The 19042-nt window shown below is 39.8% G+C and overlaps 2 protein-coding genes across 3 annotated transcripts in view; both read right to left on the bottom strand.

Annotated features, from left to right (window-relative positions):
• Window positions 1-19042, bottom strand: part of RABGAP1L (RAB GTPase activating protein 1 like) — a 219036-nt gene that overhangs the window by 138663 nt on the left and 61331 nt on the right. The window lies entirely within an intron of this gene.
• GPR52 (G protein-coupled receptor 52) lies at window positions 5285-6370 on the bottom strand. The gene has a single exon (XM_041420099.1). The coding sequence runs from the start codon at window positions 6368-6370 to the stop codon at window positions 5285-5287; it is 1086 nt and encodes a 361-aa protein (XP_041276033.1).

Raw genomic sequence — 19042 nt, 5'->3', positions numbered from 1 at the left:
CGGAGTCACACAGTGGTTAAAATGGAACCCTGCAGCCCTGCTGTCACTGTCTGCTCCAGAGGGCTTAGGCTGGCAGCAAGCAGTGGAAGAGTGGGATGAAGTCCCAAAGATTTTACTGCCTGAAATTACTTTTCCTAGCCACCCATCAGTGCAGCTGAAAGCACTAAGGTTTCCTTGTATTCATCCTGCCTTTCACAGTACTTGCACAAAGGAGTAGCTTAAAGAAATTATGGATGTAAAAATGAGGGGTTTTCAGTATTTTCCCAGGGCTGTGCTGGGGCATGGAGCCATTAACAGCTTCTTCTCCATTCACATCCCACTCCTTTAGCACTTACAGCTCATGGAGCTCAGGGGATTGTCCTAATATCAGAGGGGGAAAGGAATAATTTATTTACAGAATTACTAGAAAAAAACGTGTAGGAAGCTCCTCTTAAATACCCTTCTACATTGCTTTCATGCCATCAACAATAATGGCATAGGCTTTGGTTAAAAATGCTGAGATCTATGTATAAATTCAGCACATACTTAGAAAAAAAATTGTATATGTCTGTGTAAAATATGGGGAGGAAAATCAGGTTTACTTGAACTCTATATTTGGTTTAGCAAAAAACATGTAATCTTTGGAAAGTGCTTCCTTTAAGCAATGCTCCAGGCAATGCTGCAAATGACAGGAAAACACTACCTCAGTGATGCTGCCATTTCTGGAAAGGTCTGCTATTTAACTGGCACCTAGTAACAAAGCAGTGTTTGGTTTGGCCACTCAAATGACATACATGAAAATTTTCTGGGGAAAAAACCCAACAAAATCAATCAAATTCAGTTCTTCAGCAGAAAGATGCACCATTCTATCCATAAGAAAAAGAGCCAGAGGGAACAGGGGGCCGGCATGAAGTCAAAGCCTTAAACTTCTCCTTTTGGTGACAGGGACAATAAAAGTGAAAGATCTACAAATCAGCTGGGGAGGCCACTGCCACCTTCAGTGACATTCCTCCCCCACAGCAACACCTGGCACTGCTTCCTGGCACACTCAGCTCCAGGACTGGTGCTGCCCATGGTGCTGCAGCCGAGTGGAAAACTGCTAAAGGGATATTCCCACCCCGGGAACAGCAGGGCTTCGGCTCAGAGATACAGACCCCCAGCATCCCAACACCAGCTTTCAAAAAGCAAGAATATGTATATTTATGTGCTTAGCTACAACTGTAATATGGAAAGATAAAACAGCTCCACGTTGAAATGAAATAGCTGTTGAAATAAGTCATCATTAAATCTCGATTTCTAATATTGACTGCTAAGTTAATTTACCCATAAAAGGACATTTTACTGCTTTTGCTGAGTGTAAAAACTAACTGTACTCAAGAATATTTCACTGTCAAACACTAACGAATGGCAATTAATCACAAACCCAATAAAACCATTATTTTTAAAAGGTCTTACTAAACTACCTGTGAAAGGCAGCTCAATAAAGCAACTTTTCTCAACTTTTCAACAAGGAAAGCACAAAGATTGCACAAAAATAAAACTTGCATAGTACTTCATGCTTTACCAGGTATGATTACAAAATGGATTCTTAAGCAGAAACAGGGAAAGACAACAGGTAAACCTTAAAAGATAGCAATGTGGTTTTCATCCCTACCGTTCCATTTGCTGTAAAAAATAGTATTTTAAAAAGAAATTTACTTAGCCAGAAAATAAGGGAGCACATAGAATTTAGTGAAGAAAAAAATACTTCTCTGGTAATCTTTTGCTGCCATTACACAGTTTTCTGGACTTTTCCTTAGGCTGCAGACATGAGGTTCCAAAAATGGTAAGGTAATCGACCTTGACATTGCCCCTGGTATGCTGCAAACATAAGTATTCCAGAGAAATGTAACAGCACAACAATCTAACTGCCTAAAGGACCTCTTTGTATATATATTTATATTTGTTTTGTTTATCTACCAGGAACATAGCTTCATTTTTTTTTTTAGTATTTTACATGTTTCCTTTTTATTACCTGTATTATCAACAATGATTTTTTTCACATCAGCTTCTATAGTCAGTGTCTGGTTTCCTATTTACCAGGCACGTGCAAGTGAGAGCCAACTTTAAAAGCACCATTGTTTAATCAGGTTTTCCTACAAGAAGATGCAGCTCTATATAATGACAGAACGAAAATCAAAAGTGACAGATTGGGTGACTGGAATTTCTGTGACTTTTTTAATCCATTAAAATGCCCAGCCTTCTAACTCTGGAAGAGAATTTGGCACCAGCTGGAATCCTCAGACAGCATTAGTAAACAGTAACAAAACCTCCCTCAAATAAAAATTTTAAATCATTAGTTTAGAAAACACTTCCATAAAATGAAACACACATACTAAATGTAAAGATTCACGTGACTGACCAGGTCAAATCCTGTCACCTGGGAAACAGAAAGAAGAAAAGCAATATTTAAATCTGCTGAGGATGTTTCATTTGATAGATTCCAGGAGACTTATAAAGAATAGGGTGAAATGTGACTTTACAGCAGCTGAAATTCAAAGTCCAGGAAAGCAAATTAGTGTTCCTGCACCAACAACATGAAGCCAGTGTTCAACAAACCAAAAAACCCTTAAAAAGAGGGTGAAGAACCTTGGAACTTACAAGCTGGTTCCAGGGTATTGGATTTCTTTCATATACTCTCCCTCCAAGAACAGCCTGAGGAAAAAGGCAATCTCTAGTTCCACCCGACAAATCCACACACTAAACATGATGGCAAAGAGGAACACATTGCTGACTGTGCCTCTCAGGGTGAACAAACTTTGAGGTGCAGCCCCTGAGGCCAAGCCCTACCCCTGACCCACCATTTTCAGGCAATAAACCTTGAAGTAGCTGCACATCAATTGCACTTGCTGAGGTCACACAAACAGGGTTCAACTAAGGCACAACTGAGCCACATGAGTTTGCTCAGGTGTTTGACACATCTGGAGTTACAGCACCACAGTCACAACACATCTGCTGCCCACAGCCTGGGTTCAGTCAATGTCAGTTTGACTTTAAGCACCTGCCAGAACTTTTCTAGGATTCTAGGACGTCCCACAGAAACTTGTCCCCAGAAACACCAGTGAAAATCAGAAGCTCTGAGTGGCCAGCTCTGGACCACAGATATAAAATGACTTTACTGGTAAGAAACCAGCCCTGAGAATTGTGAGAAATAAGATATTTCATTGCTCCTTGTCCAAGCCTTGCTTGGGAAAAAAAAAAAAACTACAAAAAAAATGACAAAACTAAATGAATCCAAGTCATGTTTGTAGGAAGAGTTGGGGTTACACAACCGTACAGAGCAGTAGTGAGCCAAAAGAGCCTCCTGAAATAAACATGACCTTGTCGAAAGAAGGCAGCAAATACATTCCTGTAGACATGGAGCATTATGAGATCCATGCAGAGGACACTACTCATTTTTCCCTAATATCTGTGAGAGCTGGGTGTCAGCAACAGCTCAGCTCGAGGAATGTTTCAAGTCATGTTTGAATCTACTTTGAAGATGTACAATGCCAGAAACCAGAATACAACCATTTTAGACATTAAGTAAGCAGCTTTGAAATTTGAATTTGAAATTGTTCACTCAAGTCCTAACCCAAAAGGACCTTCCCAGAGAACAGAGCGTAACATCAGGGAACTAACGCCAAGGCTGAGTTTGATTGACATAATACTACTTTATTCCATTGTTTCAACTTTCTTACAGGTTTAAAAAAAAAATGTATAGGGGTTCAGAACCACCTCAACAGAACAAATAGTACAGTATTAAGGGAGCTCTAGAGTCAAACCACAAGTGTGCACACGTGGTCAGCTTTCATTACAAAAAGTAATAGGCACAATCTTTACATACGCATTTTGGTGAAAGAAGGAATAATAGTGCAGTGTTAAAAGGCACCAATAATCAATCATTGGGCCTTTTTTAAAAGCCAATAACCATCTAAGAAAATTACATTTGGTTCAAAGTTATAATTTAAATATTGTATTGACTGGCATGCATCTGAACCCCTGGCAATTTATTACACAAACCTTAGGTGTGCCCTTGCAAAATGAAAAAGATTTCATCAGTGGACCTGAAAGTCAGTTCAGTACAAAAGGACATACCAAAGCTCTCAGCCTGTATTTAACACCAAACTGTCTTGATTACCTCCTCTGAGAACACTCATCTAACAAAGAGCTGCACAGAAGTATTTCTCTTAAAGCAAGTGTAAATTTTTTGATCCTGTAGCATTGACTACTCCATGTGCTATGAAAACATTAGGCACAGACCACAATTTACGTTTTCTCTTAAAAAAAAAAATACGGTATGTGAAATGAGGTTCACACAACAGACTGACAGCTACAACAGTAAGCTCTTTAGATTTCCCAAAGTAAAGTGTCAGTTATTTTTAATTTTCTAAGCAATGCTGCACACTGCTGTGTGCCATTATCATATCTGCATTAGGAGCACCTGTGGAACCAGTAAGGAAAAACTTCAGTACACCCTAAAGGACACTACATGGACACCGTGTGCTGATTGAAGTGGGTCAAGAGAGTGAACGACTGGAGAAATCACCGGACATGGGCAGCTGCAGCCAGCCAGGGAGGGCCATTGCTTCCTGAGAAAGAATGGTTTGGAACTCAGGTAACCTCATAGGTGCCCTCAAACTCACCCACCTGCACACAATGGAACAGAGGGATGCACAGCATGGGAAAAAAAGGGGAAATGAGAGGGAGAGCTTCTGTCTAAGTTGTACCACAAGGTGCCAGTTTATCCCAAAGCATCATGCTCAGGGTAGGGTTTATGCACTGCAGATTTTTTGTACAACTGAAAATTGTACAATATGTGAGCAAAGATAGAGCTGATTATTACCTGCAGCATCTACTAGAGTCCTCAAGTATATAATTTACGGATAGCTGCATACTGTGGTGTTGATTGCTTCCTCTTAAATGCATTAAAATTCTGAAGGCTACAGTATACTCTGACACAAAGACAACTTGTCTATCAGGGGAAAATATAAGATAGTAACTAATTTGTTTTACGAGGAACCTCCTCTGATGTGCTAGTTACTTCATGCCCTTTAGAAGATTTTTATTTTTGACTTTCTTCATCATCTCTGTTGAATTGTTCTCCTGACTATTTTACAGGAGTTCAGTGACCCTTCTTACAGCTGCCTTTGCCTTTTCCAGGATCCCTTTTAAATTCACTCTAACACCACGGCAAGCTGTTCAAGTAAACATTTCCCTCTGGCAAGTTTCCAGATACCACAAACACTACCAAAACTCAGCATTTGATTACATGCACCAGTTTTCTTTAAATGGAGCACGAATTAGCCCGTTTCCTTGGCTTAGGGTCCCGTACATCCCTGTCTTTTAAACACACACAAGATGAACATATTGTCTCTGACAGTCTCCGTAGTCCCAGCCTGAAAACGCTGTTGGAGAGGCTATATATCACACAGTTGCAGAAACTATTGCTTATAGCAAGCCACGTAGTTAGGAAGGAGAGTGCTGGGTTTTCCAACACCCTGGAGCTCTCCAGCAGAAAGTATATGATATAAGGGAGCCAGAGCACGTAGAACACGCTGGTTATCCGGAACAAAACCATGGCATAGCGGCGGTCGGGGCTGTGCCCAGCCTCCCCAGCAGCGTCCCCTTCGTGGTTAGGAAATCGAGCTCTGCGGTCACTGATCTCTTTGGTGTGCTGCCGGCAAATTTTAAAGATGTGGAAATAGGTGAAACATATGACAAAGGCAGCAGGAGCGTATAGTAAGCACACGATAAAGCCAGTAAAGTAGGCATTAGTTAGCCAGGAGGTAGCACACCATTCAAAAATATCTCCATGGTAACCAGGTTTTCCCCAACCAAAAAAAGAAGGCAAGAAGATCAGGCAAGAGTATATCCAGATGAGACTGATGCAGATTCTCAAGCGACAAGGTGTGACCAGTTGATTATAGGAGAGAGGCTTTGTTATAGCGAGATAGCGATCCACACTGATGCAAGCAAGACATGCCATAGATACGCTTTTGAGCACAGAGATGATGTATCCAAAAACTTGACAAGTCAAGGACTCGTGGACACCTGTTGAGTAGTGGAGCAGTGACAAAGTAGGAACCAAGCAGCTGACTCCAACAAAAAGATCAGCATAGGCCATGGTCTGAATAAAATAGCTGGTGGTGTAATGATGCAGGAGTGGAGCACAGTGGAAAACAAATATCACAGTTAAGTTACCCGCAATAATTAAAAATGTTAGCAAGACAATAACGACTGTCTCAAGGATACAGATGTCAACTGCACTGTAGTGACCAAATCCAAGAGGGCAGGAGAGGTGCTCAGATATGTTCATAACACTACTGCTCATATTCAGAGTCCTCCATTCAATCCATCGGGACTGGTTCATGTTTTGTGCTTAGGGAACAGTGCAATCTGAGCCTTAGAGAGCAGGTGACCTGCTGAACAGCAGCTAAACTCTGCTTCAGCGTCTCACGGTCTCTCCTTGCAGACACTGCCAGTGCTTACATGGGAGAGGATTAGAGTCCCATAGCTGTTGATGCCTCCTCAGCATCAGTGCATCACCTCTGGCACACCTTGGCTTTAAAAGGAAAGAACGAAAGAAAGAAAGAGAGAAAGAAAGAAAAGAAAAACAAAAGCCAGAAAGAGAAAGGCCACTGATCAGCTCCTCCAGTGCTCTTGACCCATCTTTAGCAAACACAAGGCACTTCTAAAACAAACAGAAATAAAAACTGACAAAAGAGACACATTCATTTCCCAGGGAAGGAGGGGAGGGAAATATCTGACTTATTTTCCTGAGAAAGTAGTTTACTTTGGAATATACTGGGGAGAGGGAGAGGAAGGGAAGAAGGAACCTCAGTACAGCTCAGGTTTCCTGGACCAGCAGTTACTGGAGATAATCTTTATGTCTTAGTTTAAATCACAGACTGATAGGAGATTAAAGGAAAAAGTTCATCCTCTAATGCTGTCTTTTCTTGTTTGTTTCAGAAGATGGTACTCCATCTTATCCATGCTACTCATTGGAAAGGTAAGGAAAGCATCTTTGTCAAGGTTAATTCCAATAGACTCACCACTATTTGGGTATGAATAATGAATTTTATTTAGGGGGAGACAGGTGGGGGATGAAGGGGATTTGTCCTCTGGCTCCCAATAAAGAAAACATACATCTCACATACAATTAGGAAGATCATGTCTATTCATTTAAAAATCAAAATAATTTAGAAATAGATTTTGGAAACTCATGTCAATATTTACAGTTCCTTTAAACAGTTATAGTCCATTACAATTAGGAATGCCAGAATCATAATTCAGTGTCCCCACAGACAAAATAAATCCTCTTGAATTTAATTTCAGCAATGGCAATTAAAAAAAATCATCTTTAGAAACTCTGCAAATCTACTACAGTGGATCAGCACCCAGGAGTTCATAGGTATATCCATGATATTGCTCACCTCTGTAGCAGTAACTGAATCATTTCACAAAACCCCAAACAACGAGCTCAAAAACTTCCATCTGCATTCTGCTGGGAAGCTAATGAAATGCTGATTTGACTAGAAAAGCTGCCATTGTTTACTACTCCATTATTCTGTTGCTCAGCTTCATCTTCTCAGGGGTTTAAGGTTTCTATATTTATTAGATGATCTGCATAATAAACAGTTGCTTAAAAATTGTTCTTCTATTTGCAGGACATTACCTTGTTCATTTTATTCACAGCTATGGAGAGAGAAAACATTAAAAGCATCTTCTCTATTCAGTTTTAAGTAAATGCTTGATTAGTTCAGGAATCATTAGGCAGGTAATTAAATGTATACAATCTTGTTTTTTGAAAGGCCCCTAAAACGTTAAAAACATCATTAATCCTAGAGTTCCTGAGACTAGAAGACCAGCATTGAAAATTAATGAATCCACATAAAATCATCTCCAAGGTCATTCAGCTGGCATTTGCTTTAAGTCTCTTTAAAAGTACCAGGATCTCTCTGATGATTCTGATAGTCCTTGCCGTGTCTTCAGGAGGAATTTCAGATACTAGAAAAGCCAAATGTTCAATTCTGTCGCAGCACTTTGAGAGAAAGCATTCTTTTTTGGAGTTAATTTCCTGTCGTGCACCGCCACGCTGTACAGAAAGTCCTTTCAGATTTTAGAACATCCCCGAATATTTCCGCCTATTTGCTCCCTTTGTCTATAAGCACCAAAGCACGTATACAATCACTCGTTTCTCCAATTCCCTGCTAAAGCAAGAGAGAAGCTTTCTCACCTACACGCATCCTCACCAGCCGCTATGTCCAATACTTGTCAGGGAGTCAGTCCTGTTACCGCGGTGCGGCTGGAGCGGCTGCCGCTGCCTCCCTGCTCCCCCCGTGCGATGATTGCCTGCACCTGACCGGGAGCGGCACCGGGAGCGGCACCGGGAGCGGCACCGGGAGCGGCACCGGGAGCCGGCCCCACCGAGCCGGGTACCCGCGGCCCCCGAGCCGCTGTGCTCCGGGTGCCTCTGGAAGAAGCCAGAACATCCCTCCTAGAGAGATGTGCGTGCACAATCCAGACATAACTTAATGAACTACCGTCATCGCCCCACCGAAACTGTTTGCCTGAACAATCCCGTGTTATTAATTGGGCGCTCTAGTCTTCCTCAAAAGACAAAATGACAGCCCACTTTGTAACTACATCCCCAAATTAATTACTTCCAAACTTAACACATATATGTTACAAAACTCACCTGTACTATTTTTGATACTGGTACCAGTAGTACCAGTACCCTAATAGCATCAACACCAGTTTAAATACAAATACTTGTAACACATTATTTTCCAAACTGAACCAATTAACTCAGCTCTCTACTCCTGCAAACAGATACAGCTATTCCCTGACTAAGTTTTGGTTACTTTGTGCTTCCTAAAAATAAATCCAGTCACAGAAGTACAAGCATCAAAGTTATCTTACAGACACTCCATGCATCCTTAAACACTGAAACAGCAAATTTAAATATCAAAACACCAACTGCAGAACAGCATTTTGAGCTACTGACCAGCAGAAGACTTGTCTTGGAGGCTTTAACCAACCAAGTCATTAGAAACTACAGTGATTTAAGTCCTTCTAGCTCCACGGCAAACCAAAGGCAAAATTTTAATAAGCTGCTCCTGAGTTAACATCTTGTATTTCGAGTATTGCCTGGAGCAAGTGTCCAAGTCTGAGTGACAAGTCTGTAGCAATGTGAAGCAGCACAAACTGCAGCAGTGTAAGAGTGGTTTGCAGCAAGGGCATGTGATCGTTCCAAAGTCTTCTATCAGAGCATTTAAGAAAAAATTAAACCATCTCCGATACCTCAGAATGGTAAACGGCTGGAACAACAAATTTAATGACTAAATTTAGACCCTGAGCACAGCTTTAAGCCCCAGTTATCCATACCAGAGCAGAACAATAGGAAGCAATTTTTATTCCTCCTCTTCCCACTCCTCCTGTGGGGGAGGAGGAGGAGAACAAACAGCGTGCACAGGCATGGCAGTGACCAGCACTTCTCCCACTTCTCCTTGGAGAAGATCGTGGTTGGCACCAGGGATGTGAACAGCCAAAACACCTTAAAATGCACATTAGGGAGCCCCAAAGGTACACAGGGGCACGAAATAAGCAAAGGTACAGCCTGACAAAGCAGATCACAGGCACTTCGTGCTCAGTACATCCTGCTCCACACAGATTTAAGGACTGGTAACTACTGAAGTTTCCAAATGTCACAGTAACCATCAAGTAAGTCACCTTGGTCTCAGAGCAGCCCCAGCTGGTGCCTGCTGTTTGTGCCCAGAGTGCTCACTCTGAGAACAAGCACTCCTGGCAGCCGTACATTTCAGGTCTGCTAGGAGAAGTCCAAGCTCTGCTGAGCAGATAACAGGAAAATCAATGGCAACCTCTGCTGGCTGGTTCTAGACGCAGGTAAAAATGCGTCTTCTAAAGAAACTTCAGGGAAGTTTCTTTAGAAGAAACTGAAGGGACAAAGGGAAGAAACTGAAGGGACAAAGGGGTTCAAAAGCAGGGAAGTTTGACTTCTTTGGCAATATGAGCAGTCTTCCTTCACTACCAAAAAATCAGTCATGCTGCAAGCTGCCAGTGGCTTTATCACCTCAGCCACCTGCTGTAAACTGCACCATGCTAATGGCACTAAGTCGTACTGTTTTATGTATATCTCAAGGCAAGTGAAAAGTAATCAGAAATCAGCTAGTCCTGATGACACTATGCTGTTACAGAGGGAATTTTACAAAATGTAGCAATACCAGGTTGTTATATCAGAGACAACATGTTAAAAACTCTATGGGAAGTTTTTTTATTTTGAGATTAGGGGCACATTTGGGCCTCTGGCACAGTTTTAAACAAAACCTGCTTCAGGATTTTTTCTAATTTGTGTTTTAAGAAAAGGAAGAGAGAAAGGCAATTTTTCCAGTAGAACTTTGACTATCATCAAGGCAGCAACCTACATGGTGCACATGTTCCCACAGCTGGTTACATCCAGCTGGTGGACTGAGCACTCTGAGCCCAACAGAAGGAGCAATTCCTCACCTTCTTTATAAATCACATCAGCTAGAAAGAATACAAATCACCATACAAACCAGAAGGCTTACACCATCTGATCCTGCTGAAAACAGAGGGGATGTGGCAGGAGCATGAGCTTTGTATATGCAAAGCAAGGCTGTGAAAGCAGTGGTGATGTGTGACCCTGAAAGGAAACCAGATAAAGCTTCTCAGACCGAAAAAGTCCATATGGAAAGAGATTTAGACGCTCCAAGCAAGAAAACAATCTATTAGTTATTCTGTTTGAAAAGGAATAGCAATATTTGTTTGCTAAATCCTTTGTTGTAAGGAAACAAGACTGATAGAAGCAATCCCTGCAGTGCACAAAGCAGCATCCCAATCACACCACTCATTTCTAGTTTGAAGTCTTCCCTTGTTAAATTATTGGATGGTCAGCTGGATTAAATGGGCAGCAATAATTTCTGTAAAATCTTTGTGAAAGGCACTGATGAGAGCAAGGAGGTCCAGCTGAGTGTGGGATGAGGGACACAGTAGTTATTCATTTAGATGCAGACCTGAATGACAGTGTTGATATACATACCAGCTCATCAACTTCTATTTTTTCTGCCCAACTCCTTTTTCTTTTGTTATTTTACAGTATTTTTAATATACTTTCTCCTAAGCCTAAAGAATAAAGGTGTTTCAGTTTGCTTTATTTTTAATCTTAACTACCTCTGGCATTTACTTTTACATGTATCTTATGGACACCCTGGTTTTGTTTTTAATGCTTCCAGAATAACTCTATTCTACAAAGCTTGCATTTGTAGTGCAGCTTAAAAGCAGCAAAGAACAATGGAAAAATAATTTGTTGCCTTAAAAATTGCACGCGTATGAGTGCATAGATAGGGTTTTCTACATCATATTGGTGTTTGAAGTTGCTCTATGAAGTCATATTAGTGGTGTATTTAAGGCAGAAATCTGTTCTATTTGTTATTTGGAATATAAAGCCTCTTCCCAGATCCACCCACTACAGCTGTCTATTTAAAACCTGCCGGAGAGCTCGCGCTTCCACAGAACGCACGGGGATTGTGACCTCAGTGCAGGCATATGATGAGATATAATACATATATTTATAAATATATATATATATATAAATAAACCCATTCTTTTTCTCTCAAAACAAGCTTAGGCTTCTCAAACCCCTTGTACCTTGTGGACACCATCTGACCCCATGTCTTGCTCCAAAGGGGGGGCCAAAATTCTACGTCAGAGCCAACACCAAATTTAAGCCATGTTGTGCTGGGCTCTTCATTCAGCTGAGCTATGAACATCTCCAAGGATGGAGTTTTCACAGCCTGTCTGGGCCCCTGTTCCACTGTCTGACCACTCTTTCTGTGAGTCTCACCATTGGCTCATAATTTTTCTTACTGTGGTTTGCCCTCATCCTTGTCAAGACTAAACACATTTGAGCCAGTGGCAAAAACCCACAAGCATTAGCTCTGAAGAAAACAGTATATAGTAGAATATATATATATATATATATATTCTACATATAGAATATATATATTCTGAAGGAATATATATATTCTATATATACATATATAAATATATATATTCCTTCAGAATATACTGAAGGAAGCATTATATTGTAGAAACTTTTAAACCATTTCTCTACCTGCTGGACTCATTTTTCAGTTTTGCTATCAGAGACCTGTTCCTTTCCTTCTCCCTCCTACCCTATGAGCCTAAAGAATGCCATAAATCATTTTACAGTGCTATGGCTCATGTACCTGGTGCTGCAATAAAGATCAAGAGACACCAGGTACACAGCTGCAGCTCTGAAATGCAGATGCTCTTGTGGAGCTCTTACCTCTTGGGTACAGGGAAAAAGCCAGCACAGGCCTTTTCTGCATTAGGGCAAAACTGGATTTGGTGGCAGCAGCAGAGTAGGTTTTGTAAGGTGGGGCAGAAGGAAGAGGCTGGTATAATTTGGAGTCAAGGGTGGGGGCAGTTCAGGAGAATGCAAGGAGATAGGAGCCTTCTAAAAAAACAGATGTGAAGGGAGCTAATGCTCCCTTTGCCTTTTACTACTGCTACTCCAGCAGGCTCAGGCTCAGCCTGATCGTCTGCTGCACTCACAGCTCAGTCCTTTTCCAGCACTGTTTGTAATGATGTAAATATTAGCCAGTATCACACAAGTGTTAGGTAATTAGGATGCTGTGATGCAGAACAAGAATAAATGGGCAAATAATTTTTTTTATGTTGATCAGTAGAGAGAGATGGACATTCACCTTTGCAAGTTTATTGGGCATTGTTTTCATGCTGTTAAGCAACAATTACTTTAAATGCTTCTAAAGTTTGAAACTTTCAAATTACTCCTAATATTATTCATGTATTTAGTAGATATTATGCAAGTTTTTGGAGTAAATTGCTAAAATCGCCTTTTACACATTACTGACTGTGATCTCACAGATTATATTTCACAGCATCACAGAATGGTTTGGGTTGGAAGGGACTTTAATGATCATTTTGTTCCAACCCTCCCCACCATGGGTAGGGATGCCATTCAAAGATGCATACAAAGCAAATATTTTTCTGAATTTCTGAATTCTGGCTTCCCTCAAGATGATATTGATGGTCCTATAACAAACTGAATCCACTTTACAAGCTCAATCCAGATGACAAATACCACCAAACTCCTGTGCCCTGAATCGATAGAAATAAAACTCTGGGCAATAAACTATCAATCAAGAAGTGAATTTACTTCAGGGAAATGCTGTGCAGCCAACTCAATGGTGATAATTGACATTTTTCAGGAGCTAAAGAGCATTTGCTTTAAACAGCATGTAATCAACAGAAGGATGCTATTTACTGACTGACCATATATGATAAGAAGCACGAGATAAACTCAGGATGGTATGAAAAGCAAAAAAATAAACATGTGCCCTCTGATAGTTTTATGCATGTGTCACTTAACACTAAACCACCTGCTCTTACACTAGCAGCAGTTAAAAAAGAAAAGCATGCTGGCAAAACATACTATCCTCCACTGTTCCCATCTTTCAAGGGACAATTAAAATATTAAATCACAGGATAAAAGCAATTAAGAGAACTGTAAATGAAGAAATGCTGAAATGCAGAGAATAGTCGGCACAGTGCAAGTAGCACTGCCCTTTCCCTTCCTGTGGGAATCATTTTCCATATTTCAAAATAACACATAAGAGATTTTAGTATTGCATTCATTCAAACCTTTTAGAGACATATTTTGACATAGTTCTACTTTTACCAATACTTTTGTCTGTGTCAAGCCAGGACTTACATTCCATAGATATTGGTATTCTAAAAGCATATTTCAAGTGGGCACCAAAAAAGTATATGTTGAAAAGGATTCCAGCTTGCCTGGCAGGAGCATAAGCTCAGTCAGTATTAGCAGTAATTCCATTTCAGCAGAGCCAGAATAAGAAATTTTAAAACTATTTAAAGAAAAAAATCCCAAACATTGTGATCGCCTGCTTCAATTTTTCACACACTGCAAGCCAAACAGTTCTCTTAAACTACAGCATGACCTTTTAAAAGGCAAGCAATTTTGATTTAATGAGTTCAACTGATGAATAATTTACTGCAGCCTTAATTAGGCAGCCAACTTGTAGGGCCCATGCAAAAGCAACTACTGAGAACCCACATACAACTGTCCTTCAAAACCAGAAGTCTGGATGTACCACAGAATAGTTCCACCTCAGTCTAATTCTCTCTTCTTAGTACTCTAAGTACTTAAGTCTTCTAGTAGTTCTTAGTGAACTGCCAGCTCTTATGTGACAAACTCATTCAGACAGCAAGAAGAGATTCAAATCCCCTCTCCATGGTTGTGGCTTGGGTTAAACCATCACAGAACATCCTCCTAGAACATCCAGTCTAACCCCGACTGGAAACATGTGCCTGGTCACACCAACAATTTATGCTTTAGTTGATTACAGAATTGACACATTCTACCCTAAACTGTTCCTTTAATAGATTTCTTTAAAAATAGTTCTTCCTCAAGGACACGAGAGGTGGCTCAGAAAAGCACTGAACAATCAGGATCATTCAGGGGATGAAGTCACAGCTCCAACTGCTGGTATGGGCAGAAACAGTTCAGAACTAAAGAGCTACTATTTGTTTTATTGCAGGGTCTACTGGGGAGCAGGTGGTACTAACCTCAAATCCCAGAAAATCCAATTCCACTACTGCTTGAGAACAAAAAAGCTAAAAATAGTCCAAGTAAATAGTGGATTTTTAAGACTATTTTAAACTAAGTGTTACTCAGGATTACTATTCTGCCACATTGTGAAGAAATAGTAAAGAGGAACATGAGAAGGATATGGCACGATAACTATTTATAACCTGAAGGGTGGCACAATTTCTTTTTATGGATTTTAAGCTCAGCTTCATTTAGACCAAATCTTCCTCCCAGCTGGAAGTGCTGAAGAGGTATCACTTGTGTTCTCCTCCAGCATGGATCTAAACACACTTGCATCAATATCTATATATGAGAAAGGACAAGGAATAGCTTCCTGCTGAGAATGATCTACAGGGAAAATTTTGCCAATAGCAGTGGAAGTACATTCCTGGGTAACTCACAGACATGGAATCCAGAAATGAGACGTGTTAGGAAAATGCCACTGAAAGCAAGAATTACTGACTTTCCCCCCCACAGCCCTGAGTTAAAAATTAGCTAATTAAAATTGATAAAGTCATCATACATCTGATAACTATTTTTCAAGATTAATGACATCTAAATACATTCAACTTCCAATAACTAGCCAATTTTGTCTTATTAGATAATGAGGACATTTATATTTATAGCCAGAAATTGGCACATGTAAAATGTTAAGTGAGCTATGAAATCATTTATTCTAGAAGAAATACCAAACCTGATATTATCTCCCATCTCTTAAAAAAACTGAAATCAAATATATACTTCATCAGAACTACGAAGAGGTTAAATATAAAGACAACATTGATATCTACAAATCCTTTTGGAAAGGACACTATCAGGAAATGGAGAAGTCAAATCTATAGATTACATTCAAGGCCAACTTCTTTCACCAATATTAAATTCACACATAAACCTCTCCCCTCTGCTCAAGATTATGGCTCGAAGCTGGAAGTCAATCTCTTTGTTCATATTTGAAAGATATATCAAATCAAACTGCCCCAAACACAGAATATTCACATGCTGAACAAAAATACAGACTCTAACTCTGTGACTTTATAGACATTCTGTATATTGAAGAGAAGATATAAGAAATTACCCTCTTAACAGTTAAGGTTTTCTAATAACACTAACTAAAAGAAATAAGAATGAGAAACACCTTTTTTTACAAAGGAAAGGTTTTACACAAGTAAAAATTATTTGAAGAAAATTATTTGCATTCATTTTTCTGTCCAAGTTATGAAAATACTCAGTAGTCAGAAAAAATGCCTTAGAAATGGAATAAGACTAGATTAAAAAAAGCCTTATTTTTCAGGTAATGTTCTAACCCAAGTGCTCACAGGGGATGAGCTTTAGCACATTTCCTTTCCCCCCGAGAAGGTTCTTTATAAAACAAAGCAAAAAAAAGTAAGGGAAAATTATTACATTGAAAAAGCTATATTTTATTGTTATGGCAACTGATGTGCTAAAAATAAAGAAATAAAGTTGTTATGGCAACTAGAATTTTAAAGGCAGTCAAAAGTAGAATAATCAAACATTCTGCTGGCTTAAAATGTATCATCTCTGACTCAATTTACAGCAAGACCTTCAGAGACAAACAGAGGTTGGGTTTTTTAGGGGGGATTCTGCTTCAGAGACCACAATTAGTACAATTAGAGTAGAACTCTAAGGAATGCAAGGGAGAATCTCAAGGTGAGTAGAAAATTGCACATTGCAAGTTCTCACAGTCAGGAGGAAAAAACAAACACACTTTGCCACTTATCTGATGTGCAGTGACCTTGTCTAGATCCATAAAATGTATCAGGCTGCCCACAGAAGCTGTGGCTGATCCCTGGAAGTATCCAAGACCAGGCTGGATGGGGCTTGGAGCACCCTGGGCTGGTGGAAGCTGTCCCTGCCTACCATGGCAGGGAGTGGACTCCAGATGAGATTTAAATTCCCTTTCAATCCAAGCCATCCTAGAATTCCATGATAAAGGTTACTTAATGATTTTAAATTAAGTACTGGAAAGTTATGAAGTACCAAAACTGATTTGTCTGAAGCAGCAGAGTTCTGTCTCTGTATGTATGGAATTATACAGGTGCCTATGACTACAAGATGATCATATCTTTAAATTTCTGATATGTCCTTGATGACCATTTCAGGGTTCGTAATTATACAAGCACTTTCAATCTCAGAACTCTTCTGCTATCCATTATTTCTCAGATTCCTATCCATCATTTACTCAGAAGTAGAAACTGCTACTTCTATTTAAAAGTAACAGTACTGTCTGCACTGTGAAATATTCCAAAAGCCATACTGAGACAAGCCTTAATTAATAATAAGCAAAGTATTTAACAGATACTTCAGGAAATTATGACTAGAAACAGTAACTTGTACGGGAAATATTTGCACTTAAACCATGTACATAGCATGTGCTACGATCCCAGTATAAGCTGGTATTTTAACACAGCATGTGCCTTTCATTTTGGCTTCACTGCACTGAAAATTAAGGTTGCTACTAGCAGTACTCATATCTCTTTTCTGACCCACATGAAAAGTCTCTCACCACAATCCACAAGAGATTCCAGTGAGCAGAACTAGCATGGCCAAAAGTACACCTCAAAGTCAGGCTCTTTGCTTGCACTGAACAGAGAAGAATCAGATTAATTCCTTATTGCAGCAAAAAATCAGATGCACACTGGAAATTCAAATAATAAGCAGGTTGTGCAACAAGGCTAACACTGAAAATTCAAGTGGATTTCTGTAGTTTTGGTTCCCCAGCCCCAGTATTAGTCCTTGAGGCTTGACACACATTTAACTCATCCCCTCCCAAGCATCATGTGAAGCTAACATTTCTAGAAATGTAAATTATGTAGGTAAATATCTTACCTAATCTATGACCAAGTCAACAGCTTCTGCAAAGGAAACTCCATGTACAATATTCACCTTACATACATTTTCAGGAGTCAGGATAAATGTTAGACATGGGAATATCAAGACTTTAAATCCAAGTTTCAGAAGTGTGTCTCTGCTTGGGATAAAGAAGCCTGGCTGCCTGTTTCCAAGGCTTGTTGCTGAATCAACCAGACACTGCAGACAGTCCTGAAAAGACAACCAGCTACTGCTGCTCTGAGCTTTCTATGAAATTAACTTCCTCATTGTGTAATAGCCTAAACGTAATCAAGTGCATGGCTGCCTGAATTATATGGTTTTGAGTTCAAAAAAATGAGCAGACATGCAAATATTACTCCTTGACTGCCAGCTGTGTAAATCCACTGCTGGCATTCAGCATCAGTATCCTTCTTGTATCGGGGCAACCATTCTGCATTGAACACACATACATTCATATATAAAAACATCACCAAAGAATACTCACTCTAGCATTTTTGGGTGTATTTTATCCCTAATGTGTGTTTATATACTTTCAAATGTCCATTAAAGAAGAATTGGAAAGTCTTTACAGAAAGGAAAAGGAAATCCTAGACAAGTGACAACAAAGCCCAACTTTCTGGAATTCCATTTACAAACTCCTGAAAGAAAGGGGGCATGGTTCCAAAAGGCAGCTCCAATTTCTCTGCCATACAGGCACCAAAAAGTGTCATTAGACTGCCATGTTACATTAACCTGCCTAAGGCTGCCTCCCCGATGTGTGCTCCCATCTCACCCTGACACCACACCTGAACAGTGACTCTCTCTGAGAGAAATGGGGGGAAGGATATTTTCTAAATAAAACTCCACAATTACTATGACTAGCCCTGCAAATGCTAGGTAAGGGTATAAAAAAAGAGATGGAACATGCAGTAAAAGAAACCTCTTTTGGCAAGCACGAAAACTGTCTGAAACTGCAATCCCCATTAATGACTATTTAGTTTTAATGCAGGCTGTATCATATACTACAGAGTCAAAAAAAAGGTTGTATTTTGAAAGTGCTTTGAAGACAAACCACCCATCTGAAGACAGCTTTGTCATATCCAGGATATGATTAAAATATGTGACGCTCCATATCATCAGCATTTGGTTGTCAGTTTAAAAAGCAACTGATGAAAACCCTCATCAAGAAAAAAAATTCCTAGCTGCCAAAATATTTGTCTGTGTCCACAAAAACCTACATAAAAGATTGTTAGAAAGAGTATATGCAATAGCAGACTGCAAACAATCTCCTTCTGGTTAGTTTACCTCAGCAGCTGCAAATTTGCTTGCTGATAAGAGATATGGCTCTTAATTTGTATGATCATACTCATCACTGCAAAGGGAAAAACTCCTTAATGGATACAGACTGTAAAGAAGATCTACAGGTTTCTAATCTCTTTTGAAGTGATTACTGTAAAATCTACCTTAATACTAGCTCAGACCCTTAGAAGAATATCCTACAGAACACATAAACAACCC

This window comes from Onychostruthus taczanowskii, unplaced genomic scaffold, assembly GCF_017590055.1.
Source record: "Onychostruthus taczanowskii isolate IOZ18803 unplaced genomic scaffold, ASM1759005v1 scaffold63, whole genome shotgun sequence".
Lineage (NCBI taxonomy): Eukaryota > Metazoa > Chordata > Aves > Passeriformes > Passeridae > Onychostruthus > Onychostruthus taczanowskii.
Note: the sequence above shows the minus strand (reverse complement) of the source record. Positions and strands in the feature narration are given on the sequence as shown.

What these genes read in the sequence shown, in the direction of transcription:
- GPR52 (XM_041420099.1), bottom strand. Translation starts at nt 6,370, where the DNA reads ATGAACCAGTCCCGATGGATTGAATGGAGGACTCTGAATATGAGCAGT.